Source organism: Eriocheir sinensis, chromosome 38 (genome assembly GCF_024679095.1).
Source record: "Eriocheir sinensis breed Jianghai 21 chromosome 38, ASM2467909v1, whole genome shotgun sequence".
Classification (NCBI taxonomy): Eukaryota; Metazoa; Arthropoda; class Malacostraca; order Decapoda; family Varunidae; genus Eriocheir; species Eriocheir sinensis.
The window spans coordinates 12,408,057-12,423,681 of NC_066546.1; the positions used below are offsets into that span (position 1 = coordinate 12,408,057).

General features: G+C 43.1%; 1 protein-coding gene and 1 long non-coding RNA gene across 2 annotated transcripts in view; one reads left to right on the forward strand and one right to left on the reverse strand.

Annotated features, from left to right (window-relative positions):
- Positions 1 to 15,625, reverse strand: part of LOC127008678 (uncharacterized) — a 200,516-nt gene that overhangs the window by 26,686 nt on the left and 158,205 nt on the right. The window lies entirely within an intron of this gene.
- Positions 1 to 15,625, forward strand: part of LOC127008677 (uncharacterized) — a 51,226-nt gene that overhangs the window by 22,250 nt on the left and 13,351 nt on the right. The window contains exons 2-3 of the mRNA XM_050880984.1: positions 11,375 to 11,577; positions 15,446 to 15,581. Of these exons, the coding sequence (XP_050736941.1) occupies positions 11,375 to 11,577; positions 15,446 to 15,581 (339 nt within the window). The remainder of the gene's footprint in view (positions 1 to 11,374; positions 11,578 to 15,445; positions 15,582 to 15,625) is intronic.

The window sequence follows — 15,625 nt, forward strand, 5'->3', positions numbered from 1 at the left end:
GGAGGAAGGGGATGTGAGGATAGAGAAAGTAGATGGATGCGGATGACGAATGAAGAGGAGGAGGAGGAAGAGAAGTAGATAGGGGACATCAGAATAGAGGATGGAAGGAGAGGATGAAGGAAGAGAAGGAGAAGGAAGACAGGAATGACCAATGACTATAGCAAAAAAGCACATACAAACATCAACAAATAGGAGTTTTAACGCTAACTTCAATTTTCTATCGTCGTTTGTGGAGGTACGAGAGTTTGAGGCTTAAAAAGGATGAATACAATGTGGTGAATACGATAATCTGGCAACCCTGGTGAGAACTGATGTAGAAGGAAAAGAAAAAGAAGGGGGAAGAGGAGGAAGGCGAAAGAAGAGGGGAAGAGAGAGAAGGAGAAAGATGTAAAAATAGAGGCAGTAGAGGATGGAAGGAGAGAACGAAGGAAGATGAAACGGAATATATAGAACGAGAAGACAATGGAAAAGAACGTTAGGATGAAGATAGGCAAAGACGAGGGGAACGGCGCCGTGAAGATGTCGATAGAAGATAACGAAAGGAGAGGAAAGGAATGGATGAAGAGATGAGAGGAAGAAGAGAGGGGGAGGGACAAAGGAAAGGAAAACAAGAACTGAAGGAAAGATGAAGGTGAAGAGAATGTAGAAGGAAGGAACAGAGGAAAGGAGAAGATAAAGATAAAGGAAGCATTGCAATGAAAAAGATAACGAAAGGGAGAAAGGAAGATAGAGCGAACGAATAAGATGAGGCGCGGATGGAGAAAGAACAAAACGAGAATGGAACGAGAACTGAACGAGGACGAATCAAGGAAGAGACGAGGATGGAACGAGAACAAGACGAGAATGGAACGAGAACTGGACGAGGACGAATCAAGGAAGAGACGAGGATGGAACGAGAACAAGACGAGAATGGAACGAGAACTGGACGAGGACGAATCAAGGAAGAGACGAGGATGGAACGAGAACAAGACGAGAATGGAACGAGAACAAGACGAGAATGGAACAAGAACAGGAAGACGAGCTCGAGGAAGGGGAGACTAAGTTCATGTGCGTCTAGACTGTGTACATACAAGGAGAAAGTTTCCGACATGACCGTTCACGCCTATAACACGTATACACCCGGTATGATACACGTACATGAAGGCTGACGATGATGAGGAGGAGGACGACGATGAGAATAATGATGCAAAGAAAAAGAAAACTAAAAATACGAAAAATGGAGAGACGAGAACAACACTAACTCAGTCTAATGAAAGTATGTGTGTGTGTGTGTGTGTTAAATATGTACGTTTCTATTTCTACTGACAGCGATGCATGATTTATAAGACAGACAGTAACGCCGCGAGAAGAAACTCAAGCTCGAAGAATATAAGAAAACTCGCAGACAGCTGGATGGAAAGGCTTGGCGATCTTGATTTCAAAATGATTGGCAGAAAGAGACAGGTCGACGGGCTGACCTTAACACAGACTCTCTACCCTTTTCTTGAGCTGCATGCAGATTTTTTTCATTTGTTTAATTGATGTGGTTCTTCGTCGCCTCCAAATTCTCACACTTTCTGCTAGTCTGTCTGTCTGTTTGTTTGTCTGTGTGTCTGTTCGCGTCCATATTATTTTGGTGTTAGTATTTTCTTGTGTTTTTGTCTAAGTAATTTTTGTCTTCATTTTTTTTCTCGTGTTTAATATAGTTTCTTTTTTTTCCTATTTCCGCCTCTTTTGTTTGTCTGTCTTTAAGTCCATGTTTATGTTATTTGTGTGTAAGTTTGTTTGTGTGTGTCTGTCTATCTCCCTGTTTCTGTTATGTCTGTTTTTTTTCTTTTTTCTTCTTACTGTGTTCTCTCCTGTTTCTTTCGGTCTGTCTATGTTATTTTTGTGTCCGTTTCTGTTTGTTTGTTTGATTGTGTCTAAGGATATTTTTGTCGTCTTTCTTCCTCTTCGTCTAAAACTATAATTATCTGACATTTATTTTCTTCCCTTCACTTTGTTTTCTGCTTTTGTGTTCTTAAGGACCTTCTCTCTCTCTCTCTCTCTCTCTCTCTCTCTCTCTCTCTCTCTCTCTCTCTCTCTCTCTCTCTCTCTCGTTATATAAATTTCCTCTCCTTTTATTTCTACGCCCCCTAAATTCTCCTCCTCCCTCTGTGCGCCATCTCAATATTCTCCTCTCTATCTACGTCACATGAATTCTATATCTTTTTCGTTCTTTCTATTCCGACCGTATCAACTATCCTCCTCCTCCTCCTCTGCCTCCTCTTCTCCACCTTTCCTTTCACCTTCATATTTATTCTTTCCTCGCCTTTGTCATTCTTCCTATCGCATCTGCAGTCGATATATTATTACCTACGAAAGTGGAGATGGATTTGCCGACCCGTAAAAAAGACGGAACGAGGCGAGGCGCGGCGGAGGTGCAGGCCGCGGTAAGGGGGACGGGACACGCGACCGTTTGAACTAACTCGATACAGAACGCAAAAGATATAGAACGCAATAGCAAGTTCCTTTTTTGGGGTGTGTATGTATGTAACTCTCGTATACTGATGTTGATGTTTAGGAATTGATGTTTATTACTACTACTACTACTACTACTACTATTACCACTACTACACCATCAATAACTACTACTACTAATAATAATAATGATAAACTGATAAACCTATTTTTATTATCATTATTATTACTATTGCTACGACTACAAAAGCAATAAATACTACAAAATAAAATGATGAAGATGATAATAAAAAATCTTACTGAAATTGTCATGTTTGCAGTAATAACATAAAATAGTAGTGGTAGGAGTTGTTGTTGTTGTTGTTGTTGTTGTTGTTGTTGTTGTTGTTGTTGTATTAGTAGCACCCGCAGCATTGTCTCCCCCGCCATTACCAGGTCGGGGCAGGTGTCGCCTTGGGTGCGGGGCGCGGCGGGGAACAAAACACAAGGCGATAATTACCCAAGACTCACCTGTCGGGGCGCCTTCCGATTACCTGTGCGGCGGCCTGTGTGTGTGTGTGTGTGTGTGTAGGGTCAATCTCCCAAACACACACACACACACACACACAATCGTCATCAACCCATCGCGCCCTCACTCACAGACCAACAAGCTGCTCTTTGTGTGTGGCCTATCTCCTCCTCCTCCTCCTCCTCCTCCTCCTCCTCCTCCTCTTGCGCTTGCTCTTGCTCCTCCTCCACCTTCTCTCCTCCATTGTCCTGGTTTCGTCGGGCGTCATCTTCAATTAGCAACGACAGGGAGGCGGTGGCGAGGACAGAAGGACTCCCTCCGAGAACAATGTTGAACCAGTGCCTCCGCCTCCTCCTCCTCCTCCTCGTCCTCCTCCTCCTCCTCCACGGCCCCCTCCGCCAGCACCTTAGTATTGACGGAAGGGCCAACTAGATTTCATAAACAATTTGAGGTGACAGTGAGGGGGCGAGAGACCGAACCAGAGAGAGAGAGAGAGAGAGAGAGAGAGAGAGAGAGAGAGAGAGAGAGAGAGAGAGAGAGCGTAACAGACCGACGGACAAACAGCATATCCCAGGCTGTTCACCATATTAATCAAACTTCAACCTTGCTACAAATAACCCTTCCGGCACAATCCCATCGCACCTGCTCGGTAATCAATCACCTTCACCGCCTTGACCTTTACCCTCACGCTCACCTTTTTTTCTACACACCTGGCGGCGTCACCCAGACAGGTAATATCGCCCGGCCCCGAAGAACACAAACCAATCGAGTAACGAAGCTCAGAAGTCCGTCTTGCTTAAACCTGGAACTCAGTGGCGGTAGAATATCTTTGATCCGTCTGTTTGAGTCATAGTAACGGGATACCTTTTATGCGTCTAAAGCCTTCTCGTGGCCTCTGTAATCTCCTAAATGGCGCCACTCTTAGATAAATGTTTGTTATTGTTGATGCTTTAAAATAGAATAGCCTAGACTAACCTTGATCGTCTGTTTCATTCATAGTAACGGAATACCTTTTCTGCGTCTAAAATCTTCTCGTAGCCTTTGTAGTTCCTTGTATGGTGCCACTCTTATATGAATGTTAGTTGTTGTTAATGCTCGAATGGTAAACTAGAATATCCTTGATCATCTGTTTTATTCATAGTAACGGGGTAACTTTTTTGAGGTCTAAAGTTTTCTCTGTAGTCTCCTGGATGGCGCCACGCTTATCAGGACCGATGGATGTTTGTTATTTTTGATGCTCGGGGGAGTTAGCATATTCACGTTCGCTTGCTCTCCTTTGGCGGTGTCACGGTGACTCTTGTTGTGGTGCATGGGAAGATATTTGAGCTTGGTGTGTTTGTTGTGTGGTGTTCGTTGTAGCTTCTGTTGCTGACCGCTCTTGTGCGCTGCTGCTGGTTCGTGTTGGCTTGGTGTTAATTTTTGTTTGCTCTGTTTTTTATGTTGAGTGTCGAGTCTTTGGCCTCGAGACTTTTTCTTCATGTTTATTTGTCGCTTCGTCCGTCCCGTGTGTCCGGCAATGCTCCGCGTCGTTACTTTAATTGTCTTCTCTCTTGCGTGTCGTCCTCATTGCATGATTCGTGTGTATTACTCCGGCGCCGTCGACATACACACACACACACACACACACACACACACACCGCCGGCGGGCAGCCGTTGCGTGCGGGGGTCACTGGCCAGCCCGCCGAGTGAGGCTCCGGGGACATTTACGTCTCGTTATGCCGCGCCGCGCCGGCTGCGTCGCTGCCTCCTGGACCTGTTGCGGCTTGCGGCACTTTCGAGCCAGGCACACACCCTTCCCGCAGGTGACCAGCGCGGCGGCCCCTGAGGCCTGAGGCGGGACAGGGATATATATATATATATATATATATATATATATATATATATATATATATATATATATATATATATATCAAACTGAATTGGGCTTTACCGAAATATAAATTTAATCTTTGCGGTATTAAGAACATTCCTCGTGGCTCGTTTTCTGTGTTATAAAAAAATAAGTTCACCGTATTGTTGCGAAGCTCGGGATTATTATTATTCTCAGTACAAACGCTTTTATTATTTCAGTTAATATTGTAATTATCCCGCCGAGCAGCCGCCCGCCGCCCGCCGCCACGCCAAACACTTCTCTTCTGCATATATTTCACGTGTCTTCCTCCTCCCCCGCACGTCCGTCCTCGTCACCAACACCCCACCACGCACACCCGTCACCCCGCCACTACCGCTATCACCTGACACCCGCCGCACCACCGCCACCACCGCCACACAATGATACACGCGGCCAGACGGACTAAACTAGACAACTTCTGAGAATGAGTTATTTTCCAATTTTCTTCCCCATCCATAAATCTATCCTCCATATAAATCCTTCAATCACATTTCTATCAATTACTTAAAGATTTCCTCAATTTATTCCGTTCATTCAGTATCCTTTTCGTGGACCAGCAATTTTTTAATGTTTTCTTCCTGAACCTGAGTTTGTGTAATGTATTCTCGCTGTTGAGTGTTCTAACATCTGTCTTTAGTACGTGTAAGCTCTTGATCTAATTCGCCCTTATTAACAATGCACGCAACTACTCCCCTCACTATACTAACGCTACCACCAGCATCATGAACCAAGCCTCACCCCCCTTATATTATTACCACCGCCACCACCACCAGTATCGCACACCACCACCACCACCACCACCAAGTCTCTCACCCACGATTACCACCCCCATCCTCACCCCCACCCCCACCCCCACCACCACCATCACCACCACGCCCAGAGGCAACAGTTACAGCGACAGGTCAATCTCGCTGTTGTACATCAAAATCTATTTCGATAAGTTACGCAGAATAGAGCATTGTTGATACACACACACACACACACACACACACACACACACACACACACACACACACACACACACACAGAGAGAGAGAGAGAGAGAGAGAGAGAGAGAGAGAGAGAGAGAGAGAGAGAGAGAGAGAGAGAGAGAGAACTTTCAAGATTACAACACAGCATAATATTGCACTGAACACTCCACTATAATAACACACAAACAAAAGAACGCACGACGCTGTCATCATTATTATTATTATTATTATTATTATTATTATTATTATTATTATTAACATCTGCTTTCTTACAGAGCAACATTAAAGTTTACAAGATTATTATTTATTTGTGAAGCTTCCTGTCTGTCTGTCTGTTGCTCTCTCTCTCTCTCCACGCAAACTCCAACACTAACGCTAAAAAAAACACCTTCCCCTCCACCTCTTCAGTCCTCCTCCACTCCTCTATCTCTCCACTCCTCTTCCACCTGTCCATCTGTTCTGTACCACTCCACCTGTCCCCCTCTCCACTCCTCTCTCTCCCCTCCTGCACCTCTTGATTTTTCCACTCTTCCTCCACCCCATTCCATTCCACTTCTCTCCACCCCTCCCTTACCCCTACCTCTCTCCAGTCCTCCATTACCTCTTCTTTCCAACTCTTAACAACCTTCTCTCCACCCATTCTCTAACTCTTCTCCTTCTCTCTAACATTTCTCCACCCTATTCACGCCCTTCTCTCAACCCCTAATCTACCCTTTCTCCTTTTTTTCCACTCCTATTCCACCTCTTTTTTTCTTCTCTCCACCCCTCCACCACCTCTTCTTCTTTCCACCCTTCTCCTTCTTTCCCTTCCTCCTCCATCTCTTCAGCTCTCCACACCTTCCCCCTCCTCACCTCTTTTTTCTTCTCTCCACCCCTCCACCACCCCTTCTTCTTTCCACCCTTCTCCTTCTTTCCCTTCCTCCTCCATCTCTTCAGCTCTCCACACCTTCCCCCTCCTCCCCCCCCCCCCCCCGCCCCTATCCTCGCCATGTTTCATTCCTCTCCTGTTCAGTTTAATGAAAAGTTACCTTTTACCTGGCCGCTCTTAATTAGACGAGAGAAAAATGGACGAAAGGACATTCATTAGAGAGAAATAGTTAATAAAGTAGTATTAATTGAGCCCAAAGCCACCTGCCGCCTACACACACACACACACACACACACACACACACACACACACACACACATGGGGAAGGTAATTTGTAGCAATACCTCTTCCGTGTGTGTGTGTGTGTGTGTGTGTGAGAGAGAGAGAGAGAGAGAGAGAGAGAGAGAGAGAGAGAGAGAGAGAGAGAGAGAGAGAGAGAATATCCAGCTGTAATCCATAACACAATATCAACCACACAGTTCAATCCCAAGCACCAACAACTGAGAACCAATCACCTCCCTCTCTACCTTAACCTCCTCCACTTTGTTTCTCGTGGATGCAATATAACTCCTGCCTTCAAGAATGTCGTATTGAATGTTTGATGGCTTTCAGAGAGAGAGAGAGAGAGAGAGAGAGAGAGAGAGAGAGAGAGAGAGAGAGAGAGAGAGAGAGAGAGAGAGAGAGAGAGAGAGAAAGGTAATCGATTTGTGATAGAAATTCGTGTCGTTGGCGCAGCGGGAAAGATTCGATTATAGGAAGGAATTGATTGTAATGGATTGCAAATGTGCCCTAACTACTGAGTGATGGGAGAGAGAGAGAGAGAGAGAGAGAGAATGGGGGGGTGGAGGTTACGTGTGAGGGCCCATCCATACCCATATGTCCATCAATATACATCTCTAAAGCTTCACACACACACACACACACACACACACACACACACACACACACACACACACACACAGGGAAAACGGACCAGGAAAGAGAAAAAAAAAAAACAATCTGCAACTCTCTCAAGAAAGGTGTGAAAAAGAGGCTCAGGTGAATAAATCAGGTCACCTCTTCTCGCAGGTGACCCCAACGCTCCGGAAATTAAACATTATTAACAAAATTCTTCCTTGTCGCCGCCAGGATCGCTGTGTTGCGCGTGACTACTTGCTGTATTAATTATTTTCATTATTATTATTTTATTTTATTTTTATTTCGGTGATAACAAAAAAGCTTTCACTCGTTTATTCTTATTTCTCTACTTCCTAATTATTATTATTTTTTTTTTTAGTTTTCTTTTTCATGCGGTTTAATTTGACTCATCTTTGAAATGTTACCACGGTTTTTTCTTATCTAATATTTTCTCCATTTGTGTTATGTGTGTGTGTGTGTGTGTGTGTGTGTGTGTGTGTGTGTGTGTGTGTGTGTGTGTGTGTGTGTGTGTGTATCTCCTTTGTCTGTATTCTCTCTCTCTCTCTCTCTCTCTCTCTCTCTTACTCTAAGGATAATGACCGCGCCGTTTTTATCTCTTTCTCTAAGCTGACACAGAGATTACTCTTTCCTCCAACTGTGAGGGAGTGAGAGTGAGAGAAAGTGAGAGAGGGAGAGTGAGTCTGACCCATCCAGCGGAGAGACGGAGGAAAGAATGTAACTCCTCTGAGGATGAATAGAATGTGTGTGCGTGAGAGAGAGAGATAATGGGGTAAGGCAGAGTAGACAGACAGACAGACAGACAGGCAGGCAGACAGACAGACAGACGCACAGGTACACACAGGTAAATAAAAAATATATATATACACTACGAGAAAGAATATCAACTTGACGAAGACAGAAACAGCTTTAACATAAAAAAAACTACAAACAGCAAAATCCTTCAACTCTTATCAATCATCCTTCCATCCTCTCATTAGTTCCTCCCACACATGCTATTCCCATTAACTCTATTCGTCTCATCAATTCCCTGTTCCCTTCACTTCTTTATTTACCATTCCCTCCATTCCCTCAACTTCCATGCTCATCATTCCCATTTAATTTTTTTTACATCAAAGGACACGGCTCAAGGGCAACAAAAAGAGTACAAAAAAAAAGCCCGCTACTCACCGCTCCCTTAATAGATAACAGTCAAGAGTAGCCAAAAGAGAGGTCAATACTTTCATATACTTTCCCAGCTTCCTTTCTTCCTTCCTTCCATCCTTTCCCTTCGACTACTCATCCTACGCTCATCACTTCTACTCGTCTCATCAGTATCCTCTTCCCATTAGTCTTCCTTTAAGCCATAACAGAGCACCCAAAACAGTATTCAATTAGGAATGATACGTGGGGACTCTTACCATATCGAGACCATTGTTTTTGTTCAGTCGCCTCAACGGAGTATAGATGACTGAAACCACACCAACCAACCAGTCTCGATCTCCTTCGCCTATACTCCTAGACAGCCTAATCCTTCCTCCCAGACATTCAGGACGCTGGTGGGCTGTTCTCTCCCTCCCCCCCTCTCCTTCTCTCCCTCCCTCGTGACTTCCTTCCTCCACATTGTCCTACATAATCTAATCCACCAACACCCCAACCTACTAACCTCACTTACGCGGCTATAAACACAAGTTCTGCCGTTCCTCCCCTCTCACCTACATGTATGGCGTGGTCACCCGATGTTTGTTTGTTTATATACCTGTTTTTTTTTCGCTTTCTCTCTCTCTCTCTCTCTCTCTCTCTCTCTCTCTCTCTCTCTCTCTCTCTCTCTCTCTCTCTCTCTCTCTCTCTCTCTCTCTCTCTCTCTCTCCTCTTCTTCTATTCAATCTTTTTGCTTATTTTTTTTTATTTAAGTTTTCATTTGTTTTCTTTTCTGCCTTTCTTTTTCAGTATTCCTTGGCCTGTCTTCTTATTTTCACACGCGGTTGACTTTCTTTTGTTTTCTTTCTTTCTCCTCCTTCGCTTCCTCCCTAGTCTTGCTGATTGCTTTTTGCTCTCTATTCACTTCCTTTTCTGACTTTCTTTTCCAGTATTTCTCAGTCTGTTTTCATATTTTGTTTCACGTTTTTTCTTTTTTCTTCTTTCTCTCTTCCTCCCAGTCTTGTTGTTTTCTCTCCAGCTTTTCACTCGCTTCCCATTTTCCTCTTTTTTTTTTTCCCTTCTACACATGCACTGGTCCCACACCTTGACCTATTTCCTTATCCTCACGTTTTCTATCCTCTTGTTTTCTTTCTTTACCTTTCATCTACGTCCTTCTAGTCTGAGTGCTTGTTTTTCTCGAACATTTCACTCATTTACTCTTGTTTTTTTTCTTTTCCACACCTTGACCCACTATTTCCTTAACTTCTTTCATTATTCTTATTCCCACGCTTTTCTTTCTTTTGATTTCTTTTCTTATCTTCTCTTATTTCTTCAGTTTCTATCTAGCTTTCAAATCGCATCCTCTTCTATTCCTGTTTTCACTCTTCCTTAAACCTATTTCTATTTTTGTGGTCATCCTCAAGCTTCCTCTTCTCTGTTTCCTTTCTTTATCTTTCTCACTTTTTCCTCCTCTTACTAATTCCATATCTTTTAATTCGCATTCTCTTCTATCTTTCCTCTTCCATATGCATCACTTTCACTCCTTTTCCACTTTTCTTTAACCTATTTCCTTCCTCCCTTGTTGTGCATTCATTCCTACCATTGTATCTTTTTAGTTTCATGGTGCTACCTACACATATATTACTAGTTGTATAATCACATTCTGCCCTGCCTGGGGGTTGGGATGGCATGTTCCTCCCTTCTCCCTTGTTGTTTACCTGCAGCAATAAACTATCAATCAATCAATCTTAACCTTATCATCAAGTTTATTCCACCAACGGGATTTTTCTCTCTCTCTCTCTCTCTCTCTCTCTCTCTCTCTCTCTCTCTCTCTCTCTCTCTCTCTCTCTCTCTCTCTCTCTCTCTCTCTCTCTCTCTCTCTCTCTCTCTCAAGACCCCGTAAGTCCTTCTCGTATACCTTAGCCAACCATCTCTTGTCTACATACGATCCTCTCCCTCTACGAAGCAGCATCCGGTTGATCTCATAGAAGCGCAATTTAATCGTGTATCTGCGTCACCCGGGTATCAGAGAACATGTAATTTCCTCTTGTATCCTTGCGTAAAAATTTATCTGTCGAACACGCACGAAAGCCTTATTTCCTTGTGTGTAACTGTGTACCTCTCCCTATTATTGATTAACAGCTGATTTTCTATTGTATTCTTGAGTATCTCGATCGAACACCAACAACAAGCCTAACCTAACCTAACCTAACCTAATTTCCAAGTGTATAATCGTGCTCCTCAGTCAAGCATCCACAAACAACTAATTTTCCTCTCGTATAATAGCGTATCTCGTTCAATAACCCAGAAAAAAAAAACATTACTTTCTCGTGTATAACTGTGAACCTTACCTAAGTATCTACAACCAATTAAATTCCTCTAGTATCCTAACTCATTGGAACACTCACAAAAAACCCCAAACTGCGCACATCACTCCAACATCCACAAGACTATTTTAATCTTTCATAATCGGGTATCTCGTTCGATAACCCACAAAACCCATTATTTCCTCGCGTATTAATGTGTAAATCACCACAAACAGCTAATCCCCCCTTACATCATTGCTTATCTCAGTCAAACACGCACACTAATCTTATTTCTTCGTGTATCTTTCTCCATCTCAGTCAAACATCCTCAAACACCCTATTCTCTTCCCCACACAGGTTCGGCGTTGAAGTGGATTCGGTTCGACGTGCCGGAGTGGGCGATGCGGGGCGGGGAGGTGATGCTCACATGTCAATTCGACCTCGCGCAGGACCGCCTCTACTCCGTCAAGTGGTACAAGGCGGGCCGGGAGTTTTACCGCTTCGTGCCGGCGGAGCAGCCACCCAAACAGGCCTTCCCCTTCCAAGGCGTTACTGTGGACGTGAGTATGAGGGGGAGGGAGGGAGGGAGGGAGAGAAAGGGAGAGAGGGAGGAATGGAAATGTTGAAGGAAAAAGGGTAAGTGGTTAAGGTGTTTCAAGGGGTGACTGTTGACGATGTTATGAGGGAGAGAAGGGAAGGCAAAGAGAAGGCAAGAGAAGGTTAAGATTTTGAAGTGATTAATAACTGTTTGAACACGCCATCCCCTTCCTAAAAATGACCATAGATGTATAAGGAAACGCAGAAAAATTGGAGGTATGGAATGGTACGAGGAGAAAAGGGAAAGGGAGAGAGGAACTGTAGGAGCGTAAAAACACGGAAAGGAAGGATTTTAAACTGACTGAGAACTCCATAAACGAATATATGAGTAGATGTATAAGGGAACGAGAGAAAAATTGGAGAGAACGAAAATAACAGAAAGGAAAGGACATCATAAGACTGAGGGGCTCCTGAAACATGCTTTGCTATAAGAAGTGACCTTAGAGTTATGTGAAAAGAACCAAAAAAAGGAGTATAGAGTTCTCGAAGGAAGGGGAGTGGAGGGTAGGAAAAGGGAGAGTCAGGAAGGGAGATAAAGATGTGCCAAATAGAATAGTCTCCCCGTTGCAAAGAGTTAAAGTGAGTGTGAGTAAAACGGAAATCGAGAAAATTCATCGTGGAAGAGAAAAGGAAATGAGAGGAAGGTTAAAAAGGACAAGGCCTGGAAGTGAGATAAAACACTCTGAAAACAAGACAAGAAAAAACGAAAAGACAAGAAGCAAAAGAACAAATAAAAAAGCGAGTAGAAAATGTTACAATCAATGTCGTATAAATGCTTGACACTTAAAATTCGAGAAGATAATTACTCTAAAAAAACAAGACAAGAAACATATTGAAGGAAAGCCACGAGTTAAAATGAACAAACAGGAAATTATAGCGACTAGAAACGTAGAAAAGAACAAATAAAAAAAAGCGAGTAGAAAATATCGCAATCAACGTCGTAAATGCTCTAAAAAAACAAGACAAGAAACATACTACAGGAAAGCCACGAGGTAAAATGAACAAACAGGAAATCAGAGCGACTCGAAGGGAGCAGAAACAATGTCGTAACTGCTTCTGAAAACTTGGCACACTCGGAAATCGTCCCCGTAAGGCAAACTGAAAACTGCCAACATTAATTTACTGTCCCGCTGATACGTTTAGCCAATCAAGAAATTCCCGGAAATTCAATATGCGACTATGAGGGGAACAACAAGCAGGCCACTTTGCTAGGAGAGTTGACAAGAGTGGCAGTAGTGATAGTCTCCGTTCAGCACGAGGGAGACAGTCGCTATAATGGGAGAATGAGCTGGACTTGGTATGACGTAAATTCTGAGTTACTTGTGAGCACCTTGGGTCCAAAAGAAGACATGCCGCGTTGACCTCATGAGCTCAATCTGTTATGTAAACTTTTGTTACCTATTAAGTCATGCGGAGGAAGGAAACAATGTGGTCATAGTGACTTAAAATACAACAGGAACATAATGGTGAGTGTGACAGGATGATGATTACGTGTTCAAAGTGTAAAAGATAGAGGTGATGGAGGAGGAGACAACATGGAAGAGCAGGCAACGGAGAGCCTGCCTTCTTTAGAAATTTAGTCTATTTGTCAAGTGATTCAGGAACCTGGGGAATAGATCAAAGCACTTGTTTTAGGTACTTTTGACATAACAAAGTAACGGTCACTGTGATTTTTAAGGAATTGATTGTTTTCGTACTTACTACATCTGCGAGAAGGTTGTTGCAGTGGCAGAGAAGTCAGTTTGAGAGAGAGAAAAAAAAATTGTCGATGTATGTACAGCATCGCCTCGCTTGAATCGGTTGCCCGTTATTTCAAGCTCTGCGATTAGTTTGGCGCTCAAAAGCTTGAAGTGGTCGACATTACTGAACTTATTCGAATACTACAATACCTGCAGTCCTTCATATGACTGTACCCTCAGCAATGGTATAATTTTCAAGCGCGTCGCTGCACCCTCACGAGCAATTCAATGTTTTTGTAATTGAGGTAATTAATGTACGACCTGCAGAGGCTTCCCAGACATGTTTGTATGGTTATTATTTCTAGATTCAGGGCTGCATGACTTACACCTGCAGACCAGGAAGCCTGTCCGATGAGTAACACTCGTTGTTTTCTACCGACAAGTTAATCTTACACGCAGCCAAATTGTCTCCTTTTACCGGCGACTCAAGTTTCAAGAAGTCGTCCGCCTGGCACCTTGGGAAGGCTCCCTGGAAGTCTAAATACATGACATCAGTTTTCATATCGCGCAAGAAGCTAAATAATTTGGTTAGGCAAGGGTGCTATTTCAGAACCAGTGCTGGGTATCAAACATTATATTATTATCATTTAGACACTTGACAAGCTTGCCTGTTACAGTTTTTTCGAGGATCTTGCCCGCCACTGATGTCAAGCTTGCAGACCTGTAATTTAAGGCCACGCTCATGTTTCCTTCCTTTGAAAATATGTTAGGTTTGAAATTTCCAGGAAGAGAAAGAGGAGAGAGAGAGAGAGAGAGAGAGAGAGAGAGAGAGAGAGAGAGAGAGAGAGAGAGAGAGAGAGAGAAATATCAGTAAGTAGTGTCTCGGCTTTTTGTCAAGTGTAACGGTTGGAAAAATTGGCAACGTGGGAGTGAAGAAAAAAAAAGCAAATAATAGAAAAACGAAAATTAGAAAAAAAGACGAAAAAGGAAAGTAAAATGAAAATACATGACCTCTCTCTGTTCAGTTAAGAGGAAATAAGGAAAAAAAAAACATTAAAAGAGAAAGTAGGAATATGAAAGGGAAAGAATGAGGAATGATAATTTCTTTTTTTCATGATTGACTCGTCAGCGAAAGGCGTGGGAAGGAGAGAAAAAAAAGAGAGAGAGGGAAAGAAAGGAGAGAAAAAAAAGAGAGAGAGGGAAAGAAAGGAGAGAAAAAAAAGAGAAAGAGGGAAAGAATGGACAGAAAAGTCACAGAACGTGGGGAAAATAATGCACGGGGAACGATGGCGTGCGTGGGACAGTTGAAACAATTACAGAAAATATGAAAAAAAGAAAGGAAAGAGGAATAAGAGAAAAATGGAAGTAATATTTATATGAAAGAGAAAAACAAGAGTCATTCACTTACGAAAAGAAAAGAAAACGGTGAATGGTCTTTGGGAAAACTAAATAGAGGTAAAACGCGTCATCTAATCTTTCTCTTCTTTCTTCCCTGCTCCTACTGTTCACTATCTTCCCCATTCTCTTCTTATTACTACTACTACTACTACTACTACTACTTCTATTACTACTACTACTACTATTACTATTACTACTATTACTACTACTACCATTCTTTTCTATTGTAACTCTTCTTCCGTCTTTCCTTCTCTTTCACCTCATTTTCTACTATTTCTCTTACTATTATTCCTTTTCAAACTCCTTTTTCCATTTCTCTCCTATTTTGCCTCCCTCATCCTCTTCCTCTACTCCTGCTTCTATTCTTTTCTCTCACTTTTCCGTTTCTCCTATATCACCTTATCCTCTTTGACTATCACTGTTATTTTTCTATTTCTTCTTCCGTCTCCCCTCCTCCTCCTCCTCCTTCCATCCGTCCAAACACAGCATGGAAGTCATTTACCAAACCTCAATATGACTTTATCCTCTTGTACCCGCGGTCTCCTCTGGGCTCACGACCTCATTTGACCACTAACGTGTCCTACTGTCCTTCTGCGTCCCCTCTCTCTCTCTCTCTCTCTCTCTCTCTCTCTCTCTCTCATCCATCCTTCCTTGTTTCTACTTTTTTTGTCAGTTTCTAGTTTTTTTTTTTTTATCTATTTCCTTTATTCTATTTTCCTCTCTCTACCATGACCTCTGTGACCTCTCCCTTCAGACGGACCGGAGCAACGAGCAGCAGGTGGCGCTTAAGGGGGTCAACCTGGACACGGCCGGGCGGTACAAGTGCGAGGTGCTGACGGAGGCGCCGCTCTTCAAGACCCTCGTCAAGTCCTCCTCCCTCACGGTGTATGGTAAGTTGGGGAGAGGGGAAAGGGAGGAAGGGGGAGGGGAAGCT